Genomic DNA, 15,496 nt, shown 5'->3' with positions numbered 1-15,496 from the left:
GAAATTTGAGAACAGCACGAAGGCCTGGCCAGTTTCCTGCCACTCCCCCTTTAATCCCGGCCATCTTGGGCTTTTCTGGGCTGCCAGAGGAGCCTTTTAGTGGCGCTTAAGGAGGCTTTGGCAGTCCAGAGTGAACAAAGCATTTTCCTTTCTCTGGGCACTTGGAGAGGGAATAAACCTCTGCCAGTGCCCAGAGAAAAGAAACACTCCCTTCACTCTGGGCAGCGACTGTCCTCCTCCTCTTCTTCCTCCTCCGCCTCCCACCCAAATTCCGAGCTTTTATTTCTTTCCTAATGGGTTTGCACACATTATTTGCTTTTACATTGATCCCTATGGGAAAAATTGCTTCTACTTACAAACTTTTCTACTTCAGAACCTGGTCACGGAACGAGTTAACTTCTTAAGTAGAGGTACCACTGTAGTTACTTTATAAACCCCCCAAGTAAATAAACAAAGCCCATCACTTACCTAAAACCACCACGACGTACATCACCGATTGGTAGCTTTCACCATCTATCTTAGTTTTGCAAAAGACCATTCCTACATCACTGATCAGGTTAGTGGGGATTGTGAAACCTTTCTGACTATCCCACGTAACTGACTTCCCATCAGGAATGAAGGTTTTCTCTGGATATTTCTATATGAACGACAAAACAACCATAACTTTAATGCTGATGTTGTCTAAAATAGTCTAAGACAGTGATGGTTAACCTTTCCTGGAATGAGTGCCCAAAGCACGCACCCAAATCCCCAAACTGCAATGCCCGTGTGGCCCCCCCCCCACGCATGCGTGAATGCCCCTGCACACCCCCACTCCCTGCATGCGCACAACTTTGCACACGGCCTTTCCCCTGCACGCATGCACTGCCCACGCATGCGCTCCACGCCTGCACACACACACACACCATGTATGTAAGGCAGAGAACCAGAGACCAGCTGGCCATTGAGAAGCATGCGTGCATGCACAACGAAGCTGAAATGGGGCAACGGCTCATGTACCCATAGAGAGGGCACTGTGTGCCATCTCTGGCATATGTGCCATATATTCAACATCAGGGGTCTAGGAGCTACAGTAGGTACAGAACTAAAAGGCCCCCATTTGAGTGGCATGTAAGGGAATAAGACATCAGCAAGCTTGAACTGAATTTCAACAAAAATGTAATAAAAGTTTTAAAATAATTACCGTATTTTTTGGAGTATAAGACACATCTTTTTCCTCCCTAATTTGGGTGCATCTTATACTCTGAATTTTTTTTCCAGCCCTAAATAGCTGCTAGCGATCTTCCCAGCTCCTACCTTGCAGGCTCTTTCATTGTTACTCTCTGCGAAGAATGTTTTCCAAGCCCTACATCTTTGCAGGGATATTTCTATTGGTCTAACTTGCTCTGAATAAGTTTCTTTCCAGCCCTAACCAGGTGCTAACGAGGTTCCCAGCTCTTACTCGCTTGCAAGCTCTTTCATTGTTACTCTGCGAAGAATGTTTTCCAAGCCCTAAGTCTTTGCAGGGTTTTTTCCATTACTCTACTTGCTCCGATCGTTTCTTTCCAGGTATTAATGATGTCCCCAGCTTTTACTGGCTTGCAAGCTCTTTCATTGTTCCTTTCTCCAAATAGTTTTTTTAAAGCTCTAACCAGGAGATAAAATAATGTGCTGAAGCTGACCAGACTAAGGACGCTAGCCAGATGAATCCCTGGTAAGCAGATTCTTTTCCCTATTTGCCTCGCCAAAAACGAAGAGGTGTCTTATACTCGGTGCATCTTATACTCCAAAAAATATGGTAAATGCAAATGTGTTACAATGATTATTCCACATATAGTTAATCATGTTTCCATTCCGCCAAATTTAAATTTACAAATGATTCATCATTTTGGAAGTCACATTAAGACTTTAGGGAACAGTGATCTAATAGCAGGCTGCGGGTTATACCCCTTGAATCTTGTAAATTATGGAAGCATCTTTCACAATTTAATTCCCACTCTAGTTACTTTTTTTTTAACCCAGTGCCTTTATCAAGACATCTGCCTCAAGTGTAAAATATGAAATGTGAAAATAAAAAAAAGAGCTAGAATCATTGGCAAAATGAATTATGACCGTTTGCCTTACCGAATGGAGTGATACATTCAGGTTTGATGAGGATCCGAGACATGGAATCACTATGGTTTTGTTTCCGGTGATATACACAGCTCCAGGCTCACTGTCTGACATCACAAATGGAGATCTGTAATCTGAAGAATATAGAAAATTCTAAATATTATCCAACTTCAGCAATCTCTTATTTGGAGCAATTCATTTGCAGCAGCCATCCAACTGAACTTATAGCAGATTAAACATCAATGTCATTAAAGGAGGACTGTGCTTTGGGGCAGCTCCCCCAAATCCATAGATGTATTTATTTATTTATTAAATATATTTATATGCCGCCCAATTCCCGAAGATCAGCCAAACAAGAAAGAAAGGGGTTCAGAAGAATGCTGACTGTAGTTTTAGTGTGCAGTGTTTTATAGCCCTGGTGACACATTGAAATATCACAGGCTGACTCTATTCACAGTTTGGAGTTTGATCCTGATGGGGCTTGCGGGTGGCTCAGCCTTCCAGATTAAACAAGGACCCAGATCGTTGAGGGCAATATGCTGATGTTAAAAACAGCTCAGAGAGTGCTGTGAAACACTGAGGAGTGGTATATAAGTCTAAATTCTGTTGCTATTTCTATTGTACTACCCAGAACTTCTCTAGTCTAACAGCATGTTGAAACATTTGGAACCTGTTTTAGCAATATAACAACAAACCAGCAAGACAGCATCTAGTTTTGGTCACCACGATGTAAAAAGAATGTTGAGACTCTAGAAAGAGTGCAGAGATGAGCAACAAAGAGGATCAGGGGACTGGAGGCTAAAACATATGAAGAACAGTTGCAGGAAGTGGGCATGGTTAGTTTAATGAAAAGAACAACCAGGGGAGACATGATAGCAGTGTTCCATTATCTCAGAGGTTGCCACAAAGAAGAGGGAGTCAAGCTATTCTCCAAAGCACCTGAGGGTGGAAATTAAACAAGGAGAGAAGCAACTGAGAACTAAGGAGAATTTTCCTGACAGTTACAACAATTAATAAGTGGAACAGATTGCCTCCAGAAGTTGTGAAAGCTAAACACTGAAAGGTTTTAAGAAGATGTTGGATAACCATTTGTCTGAAGTTGTGCAGGATTTGGGGGATTGAACTAGAACAGCGTTTCCCAACCGGTGTGCCGCGGCACACTGGTGTGCCGCGAGACATGGCCAGGTGTGCCGCCAAGCTTCAGCTGGGCGGGGCGCTGCCGGTACTTCCGTCCTGGGGCTCCCGCTCGCAGCTGTCCCCTGCCTCCTGCTCGATGCCGCGGTTTTCGGCTCTCTCCTGCTGGGCCCCAAAGAAGGAAGGCAGGAAGAAGGAGAGCTCCATTCTTTGCACCTTTTTCCCGCCTTCTTTCTTTGGGGCCCAGCAGGAGAGCGCCGAAAACCGCGGCATCGAGCAGGAGGCGGGGGACAGCTGCGAGCGGGAGCCCCAGGACGGAAGTACCGGCAGCGCCCGGCCCAGCTGGAGCTCCTCTGGCGTCGACGGCAAGTGTCCGATGGGAGCGGTGGGGCGGTGGCCGCAGCGGCCGCAGGCAGTCGGGGGAGATGGCGGCGGCGAGAGGGATCGCCCGCTCGCTCGCTCTCAGCTGACTGCAAGTGGGAGCCCTGACGGTGGCGGTTGGACGTGCTGCTGGACGTCGTACATGCTGGCGCTGCGTGCCTGGCATATACGGTGTCCAGCACCACGTCCAGCTGCCGCCGTCAGGGCTCCCGCTTGCAGTCAGCTGAGAGAGAGAGAGAAAGAGAGACATATAAGAGGCAGAAAGAGAGACATAGCAAGAGAGGCAGAGAAAGAGAGACAGAGCAAGAAAGAGAGACAGCAAGAGAGGCAGAGAAAGAGAGATAGAGAAAGAGAGAGAGAAAGAGAGACATAGCAAGAGAGGCAGAGAGAGAGAAAAAGAAAGAGAGACATAGCAAGAGAAAAAGAGAGACTTAGCAAGAGAGGCACAGAGAGAGAGAGAGAAAGAAAGAGAGACATAGCAAGAGAGACAGAGAGAGAAAGAGAGATAGCAAGAGAGGCAAAGAGAAAGAAAGAGACATATAGCAAGACAGTGAAAGAGAGAGAGAGAGCAAAAGAGAGAGAAAAAAGCAAGAAAAAAGCAAGAAAGAGATAGCAAGAGAGACAGAGAGAGAGAGCAAGGGAGAGAGAAAGACATAGAGGAAGGGAAGGAGGGAGAGAGAAAGAGAGCAAAAAAGAGAGGAAGAAAGAAAGAAAGAGGGATGGAGAGAGAGAATGAAGGGAAGGAAGGAAAAGAAAGAGGGAGAAATAGAGCGAAAGGGAGGAAGAGAGAGGGGTTTTTTGTCCAAACTTTTCTTTAGCCCCCCCCCCCCCTTTCAGTTTTCCCCAGGATTTTGAAAATACGAATACAGTAATGTGCCGCGGCTCAAAAAAGGTTGGGAAACACTGAACTAGAAGACCTCCAAGGTCCCTTCCAACGCGTTGTTTTTGTTTTTGTTTGTTGTTTTTGTTTTTGTTGTTGTTGTTGTTGTTGTTGTTGTTGTTGTTATTATTATTATTATTATTATTATTATTATTATTATTATTATTATTATTACAAATGGCCTGGTAATTGACTACATACCGAAGGCCAGCCATTATACACGTTTCTTTACCATCGTATTCTGTAGAGCTATGACTATTCTATATCCCTGTCCATGCTGAGTATTGCAAAAAATAAAAACAACTGGAGCAAAGTTTCTCTTTTCTTAAAATCTAAAAAATAATAATAATAATCCATGGGCCTTTTCTTTCTTTCTTTTTTTTAAAAAAAAATATTTTTATTGAATATATACATTAAAAATAGGGTACAGAAAAGCAAAGGGGATATATATAGTGTACATTCTAACATTTATAATTTACTTATATAGTACACGTAGGTGGGGAGGGAGAAAAGAAGAAAGGTAGGGGGTTGGGGAAGAAGGGAAAGAGATATAAGGGGAAGGGGGATAGGAAATTGGAGCAAAAGAGGAGTAGTAAGAAGAGAAGGCCAGCATTAGAGCTGGGGCTTTCATGCTTTGCGGCCTGTGGTTTAAGCACATAGGTGGTGTAGCTTTCCCTAAAGTTTTATCCATATGTTTTTGATGTAATTGTTAGTGTCAATATGTATCAGTGGTTTAAGGGTTTGTTTTCTTTGTAATTTAAAGTTCGTGTCAATCGATGTTTACAGTTTGTCGTTTCAATTTGATGTTATGATTTGTGACGTAGGTTGCTAGTTTTACAAGTTGTTTTTGTTGGATATTTTTCTTGATGAATAATTTTTAAGTAATTTCTTTTTTTTAACCAATGGTACCATTAAAATCTAAAAAATAATAATAATAATCCATGGGCCTTTTCATTCACTATCTTAAAGTCCGATTATCTTCATGATAATTAGGAAAGGGGAAACTGAAAGTAGAACTGCCAGGAATAATCCATAATTCCACTTCATTTGGAACAATGTGTGCTCCTCCCAATTGCTTCATTTAAAAAAATATATATTCCAAAGCAGGAAAAAAAGCTGTCAAAACTTCCTGTTTGGGAATAATTGCAACATTTGGGCCTTTTAAAGTTTTGAACAGGATAAAGAAAACCGCTGGAAAAAAATGCATCAGGTTATTTTTGCTTTCTCTCATATTAGTGGAATCCATTCAATCTGGATGAGGATTCAAGACAAATAGAACATAGAATGTCATCAGAGTTGGAAGGGACCTTGGAGGTCTTCTAGTCAAACCCCCTGCTCAAACAAAAGATTCTAAATCTATGCCATTCCAGACAAGTGGCTGTCTAAGGCTTCTTAAATGCGTCCAGTAATGGACACTCACAACTTCTGAAGACAAAACATTCCACTGGTTAATTGTTCTCACTATTGGAAATATCTCCTTAGCTCTAGGTTGCTTCTCTCCTTGGTTAATTTCCATCCATTGTTTCTTCTCTTGCCTTCTGGTGCTTTGGAAAATAGGTTGACAATCCTCCCTCATTTGTGGTAGCCTCTCAAATATTCGAATACTGCTATCATACCACCTCTGATCCTTCTTTTCATTAGACTAGACATAACTTTACACTGGGCTTCAAGCATCTTGCTGTGTGTTCTTCTCCATCCTTCCTCCATGCTCTGGGTCCTTGGTTTCCAAATGAGATGCAAAAATTTCCACAATCTGTGTTGATTTAAGGAACCATGTCATCTGCTGGTGTTGGTCCACTCTTCTTCATTAAGTCCAGGGTCAACGCAGCAGTGTACAAGGAGGTTTTGGAGCACTTCATGCTTCCTTCTGATTATTATTATTATTATTATTATTATTATTATTATTATCATCATCATCATCATAATCATTTATTAGATTTGTATGCCGCCCCTCTCCGAAGATTTGGAGCGGCTTTACAGGGATGAACTTTACAGGGATGCTGACTTAATTTTCCAGCAGGATTTGCTACCTGCCTATACTGCCAAAAGCACCAAAAACTGGTTCAATGACCATGCAATTACTTTGCTTGATTGGCCAGCAAACTCACAAATGCATCAGGTTATTTTTGCTTTCTCTCATGTTAGTGGAATCCATTCAATCTGGATGAGGATTCAAGACAAATAGAACATAGAATGTCATCAGAGTTGGAAGGGACCTTGGAGGTCTTCTAGTCAAACCCCCTGCTCAAACAAAAGATCCGAGTCTCCGGAGAGGGGAAAACACTTGTAGGACCCAGTATCATTGCCTATTGCTTCCGTCAGGGTGAGCATCTTACAATAGGTGTCGCTGGCACACTCAGTCAGCACGACTCGGTTTTCGATGCTGGTTTGGTTGTTGGGCAAAAGCCAATCCAAAGCCCTTTCACCACTGGGGAGTGTTGATTTAAGGAACCATGTCATCTGCTGATGTTGGTCCACTCTTCTTCATTAAGTCCAGGGTCAACGCAGCAGTGTACAAGGAGGTTTTGGAGCACTTCATGCTTCCTTCTGATTATTATTATTATTATTATTATTATTATTATTATTATTATCATCATCATCATCATCATCATCATCATCATTATTTATTAGATTTGTATGCCGCCCCTCTCCAAAGATTCGGAGTGGCTTTACAGGGATGAACTTTACAGGGATGCTGACTTAATTTTCCAGCAGGACTTTCCACCTGCCCACACTGCCAAAAGCACCCAAAACTGGTTCAATGACCATGTAATTACTTCGCTTGATTGGCCAGCAAACTCACAGATTCTTGTGAGAGGGGTGCATGCGCCCGCCAGCCTCCGGGACTGATCTGGTAGGGCTAGGTAAGTGTGGCCCTTCACTGCAAATAAGTTAATAAAAGAACACTCTATTTCATGGCATCCCGAGTCTACGGAGTCTAGGGAGAGGGGCGGCATACAAATCTAATAAAATAATAATAATAATAATAATAATAATAATAATAATAATAATAATAATAAATGTGAGTGTGCTAGTAAAGGTGATTGTGAAACCCACCAATGTGTGGAGTTCCTAAAGCCAATTAGATCAATTGGTTTAGGAAAACCCATCAGTGAAAGCCTCCGGAGCCTGGACAGGCAAAAAATGGGCCTACTGGAAGTACCAGAAGTCCAGAAATGGGCCTGTTTCCACCTCCAGAGAGTCTCCGGAGTCTGGGGGAAGCCATTTTCATCCTGCTGGAGGCTCGAGAAAAGCCTCCTGGTGAGGGCAAAAACCAGACCTACCAGAAGTACCAGAAGTCTGGAAACAGGCCTGCTTTTGCCCTCCCAGAAGTTTAAGGAAAGCCTCCAGAGTGAAAATGTCCACCACCAACCCCACCGTGGTGCAGGAGGCTGAGTAGGCCACACACCCCATGGCCATGCCCACCCAGCAACCAGGCAAAGAACCAGTTGTTAATTTTTTTCAATCCCACCCCTGTTAAATAATAAGCCCTTTCCCCATTGAACAGAACCCCCCCCCCTGCATTATCCCAATATGCACCTACCTTGTACGTAAACATAAACACTTGATGAGGTGTAGCTGTCTTGGTAAAAACACTTGTAGGATCCAGTGTCATTGCCTATTGCTTCCGTCAGGGTGAGCATCTTACAATAGGTGTCGCTGGCACACTCAGTCAGCATGACTCGGTTTTCGATGCTGGTTTGGTTGTTGGGCAAAAGCCAATCCAAAGCCCTTTCACCACTGGGGAGTAAAATGTGAAATCCATAAGCTACTTAAGAATATTTGAGCATTAAGGCATTCTCCTTTAACTGTATCAAAGATGGGTTCCTACCGGTTCAGACCAGTTCTATAGAACCAGTAGTAAGTTGGCGCTGTGGGTCACTAGAACTGGCAGTGACACAGGTCTTTCACACCCCCAAACCAGTTCTTTCAGTGGCACCGTAGGCAGCGCCATCTTGTTTTTTGCTTCAGCACATGCGCAGAAGCTTTTTTTAAGGTACTGTGCATGTGTACGTGTGCGCATGAAACATGTCCCTCAGCACACTAGCAGCAAAACAAACTGGAACCTACCCCTGGTCTGCATCAACATTGTTAAAGCCATCAGAAGGCCGTTGCTTTAAATACAGTGTTTCATTCCCTCAGTACAGTGGTACCTCTCTTTAAGAACTTAATTTGCTCCGTGACCAGGTTCTTAAATAGAAACGTTCTTAAGTAGAAGCAAACTTTCCCATAGGAATCAATGTAAAAGCAAATAATATGTGCAAACCCATTAGGAAAGAAATAAATGCTTGGAATTTGGGTAGGAGGAGGAGGAAGAAGAGGAGAGGACAGTTGCTGCAAAAGGAAGAAGGTGAGGTGAGAGAAATCAAAAAATTCCAAAACTTTAAGGCTTTAAAAAAAAAAAGAGGGACTCTGAGGCAGCGAGGAGGAGCATGTGTCTCCAATATACCCGGCACGAGGCTGCCTCCCATACACTGCCTCCCATACACTGGCTGCTGCTGCTGCTACCTGCTGCCTCTTCCTTCCCATGCTGAAGGGCTCCCCTCTCTTCTCGCTTGCTCGCTTTGTAGCCGTCGCCTTTCCTTCACTGTGGTGACTCCTCGGCTGCCCAGAGTGAAGGGAGCATTTCTTTTCTCTGGGCGCTGGCAGAGGTTTATTCCCTGTTCAAGCGCCCAGAGAAAGGAAAATGCTTTGATCGCTCTGGACTGCCAAAGCCTCCTTAAGTGCCAGCGAAAGGCTTCTCTGGAAGCCAAGATGGCCGGGATTAAATGGGGAATGGCAGGAAACTGGACGGGCCTTCATGCCACTCTCAAATTTCCTGGTAAATTTTTCCCAGCTTAGGTCCTTAAGTAGAAAATGGTTCTTAAGTAGAGGCAAAACAATCTTGAACACCCGGTTCTTATCTAGAAAATGTCTTAAGTAGAGGCCTTCTTAAGTAGAGGTACCACTGTACTTTAACAGAGGGATTTTTAGAGATGCGCTCATGGGCAGTAATGGATTGCAGCCAGTATGGGCCACTCTATAGAGTGGTAGCAAAAATGGAGCATGCGCACAAGCAAATAAATCACCAAAAATCAGCAAAATCTCATGCACATGAGCATCCTCATGCAAGATTTGTCTTCCTGTGCATGTGCAGAAGCCAAATCTCGCTGGGACAACATGTGAACACCCGCAAGACACCAGGCACTGTGCACGCAGTGCAATAGTAGCAGCGGCAATCCCCGCCTGTCTCAAACCTACAGTAGAACACGTTCAGATCATCCACCAGTTGATTATTCTCTTCACTAAGGGAGGAAGGTCTACCAATGAGATTTATTTATTTATTTATTTATTTATTACTTAGATTTGTATGCCGCCCCTCTCCGAAGACTCGGGGCGGCTCACAACATGTAAAAACAAATCATAATTTAAAAAATATTTAAAAATTTAAAAAAAGCCCCATATGCTAACAGACACACACACAGACATACCATGCATAAATTAAACATGCCCAGGGGGAGATGTTTCAGTTCCCCCATGCCTGACGGCAAAGGTGGGTTTTAAGGAGTTTACGGAAGGCAGGAAGAGTAGGGGCAGTCCTAATCTCCGGGGGGAGTTGGTTCCAGAGGGCCGGTGCCGCCACAGAGAAGGCTCTTCCCCTGGGGCCCGCCAACCGACATTGTTTAGTTGACGGGACCCGGAGAAGGCCCACTCTGTGGGACCTAATCGGTCGCTGGGATTCGTGCGGCAGGAGGCGGTCTCGGAGATATTCTGGTCCAATGCCATGAAGGGCTTTAAAGGTCATGACCAACACTTTGAATTGTGACCGGAAACTGATCGGCAACCAATGCAGACTGCGGAGTGATGATGAAATATGGGCATACCTAGGTAAGCCCATGACTGCTCTCGCAGCTGCATTCTGCACGATCTGAAGTTTCCGAACACTTTTCAAAGGTAGCCCCATGTAGAGAGCATTACAGTAGTCGAACCTCGAGGTGATGAGGGCATGAGTGACTGTGAGCAATGAGTCCCGGTCCAGATAGGGCCGCAACTGGTGCACCAGGCGAACCTGGGCAAACGCCCCCCTCGCCACAGCTGAGAGATGTTGTTCTAATGTGAGCTGTGGATCGAGGAGGACGCCCAAGTTGCGGACCCTCTCTGAGGGGGTCAATAATTCCCCCCCCCAGGGTAATGGATGGACAGATGGGGTTGTCCTTGGGAGGCAAAACCCACAGCCACTCCGTCTTATCCGGGTTGAGCTTGAGTCTGTTGACACCCATCCAGGCCCCGACAGCCTCCAGGCACCGGCACATCACTTCCACCGCTTCGTTGACTGGGCATGGGGTGGAGATGTAAAGCTGGGTATCATCCGCATATTGATGATACCTCACCCCATGTCCTTGGATGATCTCGCCCAGCGGTTTCATGTAGATGTTAAATAGCAGGGGGGAGAGGACCGACCCCTGAGGCACCCCACAAGGGAGAGACCTAGGAGTCGACCTCTGACCCCCCACTAACACCGACTGCGACCGGCCAGAGAGGTAGGAGGAGAACCACTGCAGAACAGTGCCTCCCACCCCCAGCCCCTCCAGCCGGTGCAGAAGGATACCATGGTCGATGGTATCGAAAGCCGCTGAGAGGTCAAGGAGCACCAGGACAGAGGATAAACCCCTGTCCCGGGCCCGCCAGAGATCATCCATCAACGCGACCAAAGCGGTTTCCGTGCTGTAACCGGGCCTGAAACCCGACTGCCGGGGACCTAGATAATCGGCTTCTTCCAAGGACCGTTGGAGCTGGAGTGCCACCACCTTCTCAACAACCTTCCCCATAAAGGGAAGGTTGGAGACTGGACGATAGTTATTAAGGACAGCTGGGTCCAGGGAGGGCTTCTTGAGGAGGGGGCGCACAAGCGCTTCTTTATAGAGTGATGGAAAAACTCCCCTCCCCAAGGAAGCGTTGGTAATCTCCTGGGCCCAGCTCCGTGTCACCTCCCTGCTGGCCGAAACCAACCAGGAGGGACACGGGTCCAGTAAACAGGTGGCGGAACTCACAGCTCCAATGGCCTTGTCCACTTCATCAGGTGTCACCAGATCAAACTCTTCCCAGACAGGTGGACAAGTACGTGCCCCAGTCACCTCGACTGACTCGTTGTCAGTCGACTCTGTTGTACAATTGGAGTCGAGGTCGGCCCGAATCCGAGCGACTTTATCAGCGAAAAACGTGTTAAAATCCTCGGCACTACTCTGCAAGGGCTCCCCAACTCCCCCCTGATTAAGAAGGGAGCGGGTCACCCTAAACAGAGCGGCCGGGCGGGATTCCGCTGATGCAATCAAGGCGGCATGGTACGCGCATCTTGCCGCCTTGAGCGCCACTTTGTAAGTCTTAATAAAAGCTCTTACAAGTGTTCGGTCGGATTCAGACCTACTCTTCCTCCATCGCTTCTCTAGACGTCTCTTTTGGCGTTTCAACTCCCGGAGCTCCTCGTTGAACCATGGGGCTCTACGGGGTCTAGCGCCACGGAGAGGTCGCAAAGGCGCAATCTGGTCGAGAGCCTCCGCAGCAGCCGTATTCCAGGCCTCCGCAAGAGACTCCGCCGAATTGTGGATGAGTGCCTCTGGAATAACCCCAAGCGCCGTCTGAAAGCCCTCTGGGTCCATCAGGCGTCTGGGGCGGAACATCTTCATTGGTTCCGCCTCCCTGCGGGGAAGGATTGGAGCCAGGAAGTCAAGCCGTAGTAGAAAATGGTCTGACCATGACAAAGGCACTGCTTCTAAGCCCCTTAGTCTCAGGCCATTACTCAATTGCTCGGAAAGGAATACCATGTCAGGTGCGTGCCCCCCCTCATGAGTCGGACCCCGAACTACTTGAGTCAGGTCCATGGCTGTCATGGTGGCCATGAACTCCTGTGCCAACCCAGAGGTTTCGCCGAGTGACGGCAGATTGAAGTCCCCCAAGACAATAAGTCTGGGGAACTCCACCGCCAACCCGGCTACCTCCTCGAGTAGCACAGGCAGGGCTTTTGACACGCAGCTTGGAGGCAGGTACGTGAGAAATAAGCCCACCTGAACCCCTAAGTCCAACTTCATCAAGAGAGACTCGCAACCCGCAATTTCCGGAGCAATGAGTCCACGCAGGCAAAGGCTCTCCCTGGCTATAATAGCCACTCCTCCCCCCCTTCCCTGAGGTCGAGGTTGATGCCGTATCTGAAACCCGGCTGGGCAAATTTCAGAGAGAGGAACACCTCCCTCTGGGCCCAGCCAGGTTTCAGTAATACAAGCCAGGTCGGCCTCCTCATCCAGGATCAGATCCCGGATGAGGAGAGCTTTATTTACCACCGACCTGGCATTAAGCAGCAGCAACCTGAGCCCAGGGCCAGAGTTACACTCATCACCAGTGCCCAAGATTGGGCTCACAGAGCCAAAACAAGGGACCGTTATTAAGCAACGGTCCCTCGTTCCCCTGGAACGGCTAGTTCTGCGGCCCCCGCCATATCTGCCTCTCCCCAGCAACACTGGAATATTCCGACCCTCTGCCACCCCAGAGATCGGTGCCCCTCCCTCTCCTGTCTCCCGAGCGTCAGGTGGGCCAAATCTATCATTCACACTACTATCAATCAACTCATCCATACCATAACCCCCCCCACCCCCACCCACCCAGTCATACCAGTCATTCCATTCATACCCATAAGTATATATACCCCAGTCACTCATTATATAAAACCCCAATTATGTTAAAAACAATTAAATTGATAGCAGTATAAAAATAGCAATTAAAAACAATATTAATATTAATATTAATATTAAAAACACTATTAAAAAACTGAATAAAAATAACATATATTCATAGATTCTTTGGCCTTCCCCTCACAGGAGCTCATTGCTTTTTATTTAAAAAGTAGAAGGCACCGTTAGGATCCTTGGATGCTGCTGCCGATGTTTGCCCTATTTACACACAGGAAGCCCACGTAAAAAGGATGTGCTAAACAATATCCCAAAAATAAAAACCGTGACTCCTCCCTTTATAGACACAGCAGGAAGAAAGCTAGCCCTCGAACGAGAGATGGTAAACACACAAATCTAAACTTATATGATGCCAGCTTGGAAATATTCAATAATAGCCACACACAAGCTATTGATCGGTCCCTAATTGGAGGGCAAGTTGGGAACGAGGCTGGCAAATAAGGGACCATGTGTTCTAGATTGGCAACAAGCTGTCGCTCTGATCAAACCATAACCTTCGGATGCTAAAGGGAGGTAGAATTGGATGAACCCTCTAGAATGTCAGTAAATAACAGTTATCAAATCCTTAGCCTAATTTCTTTATCCAAATTGTACATTTTTTGCAGAAAATGTACTATAAAGTTATTTATTTGTATTCTTTATTGTTATATAACTATTTTCAGTGAAGGGCTACCAAAATTTTTACTACCACACTGGCTTATGCAGGATGCCCTGCATTTTCTTTCAACATCTTTCAGTGCAAATTGGGTGCTCTGGGGTAGAGCTCCATTTTTGCTACCCCACCGCGTTCCGCCCCCCTGTCCGGGCAGCAGCCCACCCTTGACTATTTTGTGTGTGTGTGCTCATACCTTCAAGACAGACAGGTATAATGGGAAGAAATCAGGACAATACATTAAATACCAAAAATAGTCACCATCTTTCCTTACCTGCAAGTAATCTGTAGCGTATCATTTGCAGTTATTGTAATCATATGGTTTTGGATACTAAGAGATGGTGGATCTGAAGAACTAGATGAACCTGTAAAATACAAATATAAATGTATAATATATTATATCTTATGATTCTTGGAGAGTTTATCTTTTCTTTTATGTACACTGAGAGCATGTGCAACAAAGAAAAATTCCTTGTGTGTCCAATCACATTGGTTAAGAAAAATTCTATTCTGTTCTGTTGTCTTCTTTTGTGTTCTGTTCTGTTCCACTCCATTCCATTCCATTCTATTCTATTCTACTCTATTCTGCTCTATTCTATTCTATACATATACATGTACATGTACATATATGACATATACTGTGCATGCTAACTAATAGCATTCAAGGGAAAAAAATGCCGATTTGTCCATTGAAGGGGTTAACTTGTGAGCCATGAAACATCAGACTGAAATTCATGAGTGCTATCATAACAGGAAGAATGAGCAGATGCTCAGGAGCTAGCAACTCAACTCTCCAATTCATATGCCTGGGGTGGAGTTCCTGTTTAGTTGCACTTCTAACTTCAAGGTCCAGCTAAAGGATATGCGCATTGAAATACGGTGAACTTGGTTTTAATAATGATCTCATTTTTCTCAGGCGTGACTTAAATGTCCCTGTCGTTTAAACAGAAAACCATAATTTGCTCCCTGGTCAAATTCATTAAATATGTTTCCAAATAATGTGTCCGTCTAAGGTCGTGCTATTGAAATGAAAGCTGCCACTCTGCAATGAAAGCACTTTGCAAAAAAAAAAAAACAGGAAACAATTGGATCAGTACGGACCGAAACATTTATTCTTCTTTTCATTGAAACGTTTGCTAGGCAACTTTGAGATGCATAGATGTGCTTTTGAGTTTTAGTTGTTGTTGTTTCTCCTTTTACAGTGTTTGGTGTGGTTTTTCTTTGTCTTGTCTTTGGCTTTCCTATTTAACTTAAGAAAAAGGAATAGATGTGTTCTAAGGTAAAAGTACTGGAATATGATAGCAAAATGGTTAAAAGAAATAATTGAAAATAAAATTGAAAAAAAAACCCAGAGTTATTCCTATTAGGAATTTTCACCAAGAATTATAAAAAAGAGACCCAATATTTAATTATTCATATTCTGACCGCTGTGAGAATGGTCCTTGCACAGCAGTGGAAAAATGATGAAATCCCTAAAGAAGTGATGATATTTTTTTTTAAATCCCAGATTGTGCAGAGATGGATATTTATTTATTTATTTTATTTATTCATTTGTCCAATACACAAATACATAGGAAGAAAAATAGACATGTAGTAATATATATAAGGGTAAAGTGAACTTAGAGGAGAGGATATATG

At 44.9% G+C, this 15,496-nt stretch overlaps 1 protein-coding gene across 1 annotated transcript in view; it reads right to left on the bottom strand.

Moving 5' to 3' along the window:
* The window catches only part of KDR (kinase insert domain receptor), an 88,624-nt gene that overhangs the window by 58,368 nt on the left and 14,760 nt on the right, over positions 1 to 15,496 (bottom strand). Inside the window, exons 2-5 of the mRNA XM_070757140.1 lie at positions 14,133 to 14,223; positions 8,031 to 8,227; positions 2,104 to 2,225; positions 469 to 637 (exon numbers count right to left, since the gene is read on the bottom strand). Coding sequence (XP_070613241.1) covers positions 469 to 637; positions 2,104 to 2,225; positions 8,031 to 8,227; positions 14,133 to 14,223 — 579 coding nt within the window. The remainder of the gene's footprint in view (positions 1 to 468; positions 638 to 2,103; positions 2,226 to 8,030; positions 8,228 to 14,132; positions 14,224 to 15,496) is intronic.

The sequence above is a fragment of the Erythrolamprus reginae genome, chromosome 7 (assembly GCF_031021105.1).
Source record: "Erythrolamprus reginae isolate rEryReg1 chromosome 7, rEryReg1.hap1, whole genome shotgun sequence".
NCBI lineage: Eukaryota > Metazoa > Chordata > Lepidosauria > Squamata > Dipsadidae > Erythrolamprus > Erythrolamprus reginae.
The sequence above is the reverse complement of the archived record's forward strand: the minus strand, read 5'-3'. Positions and strand labels throughout refer to the sequence as shown.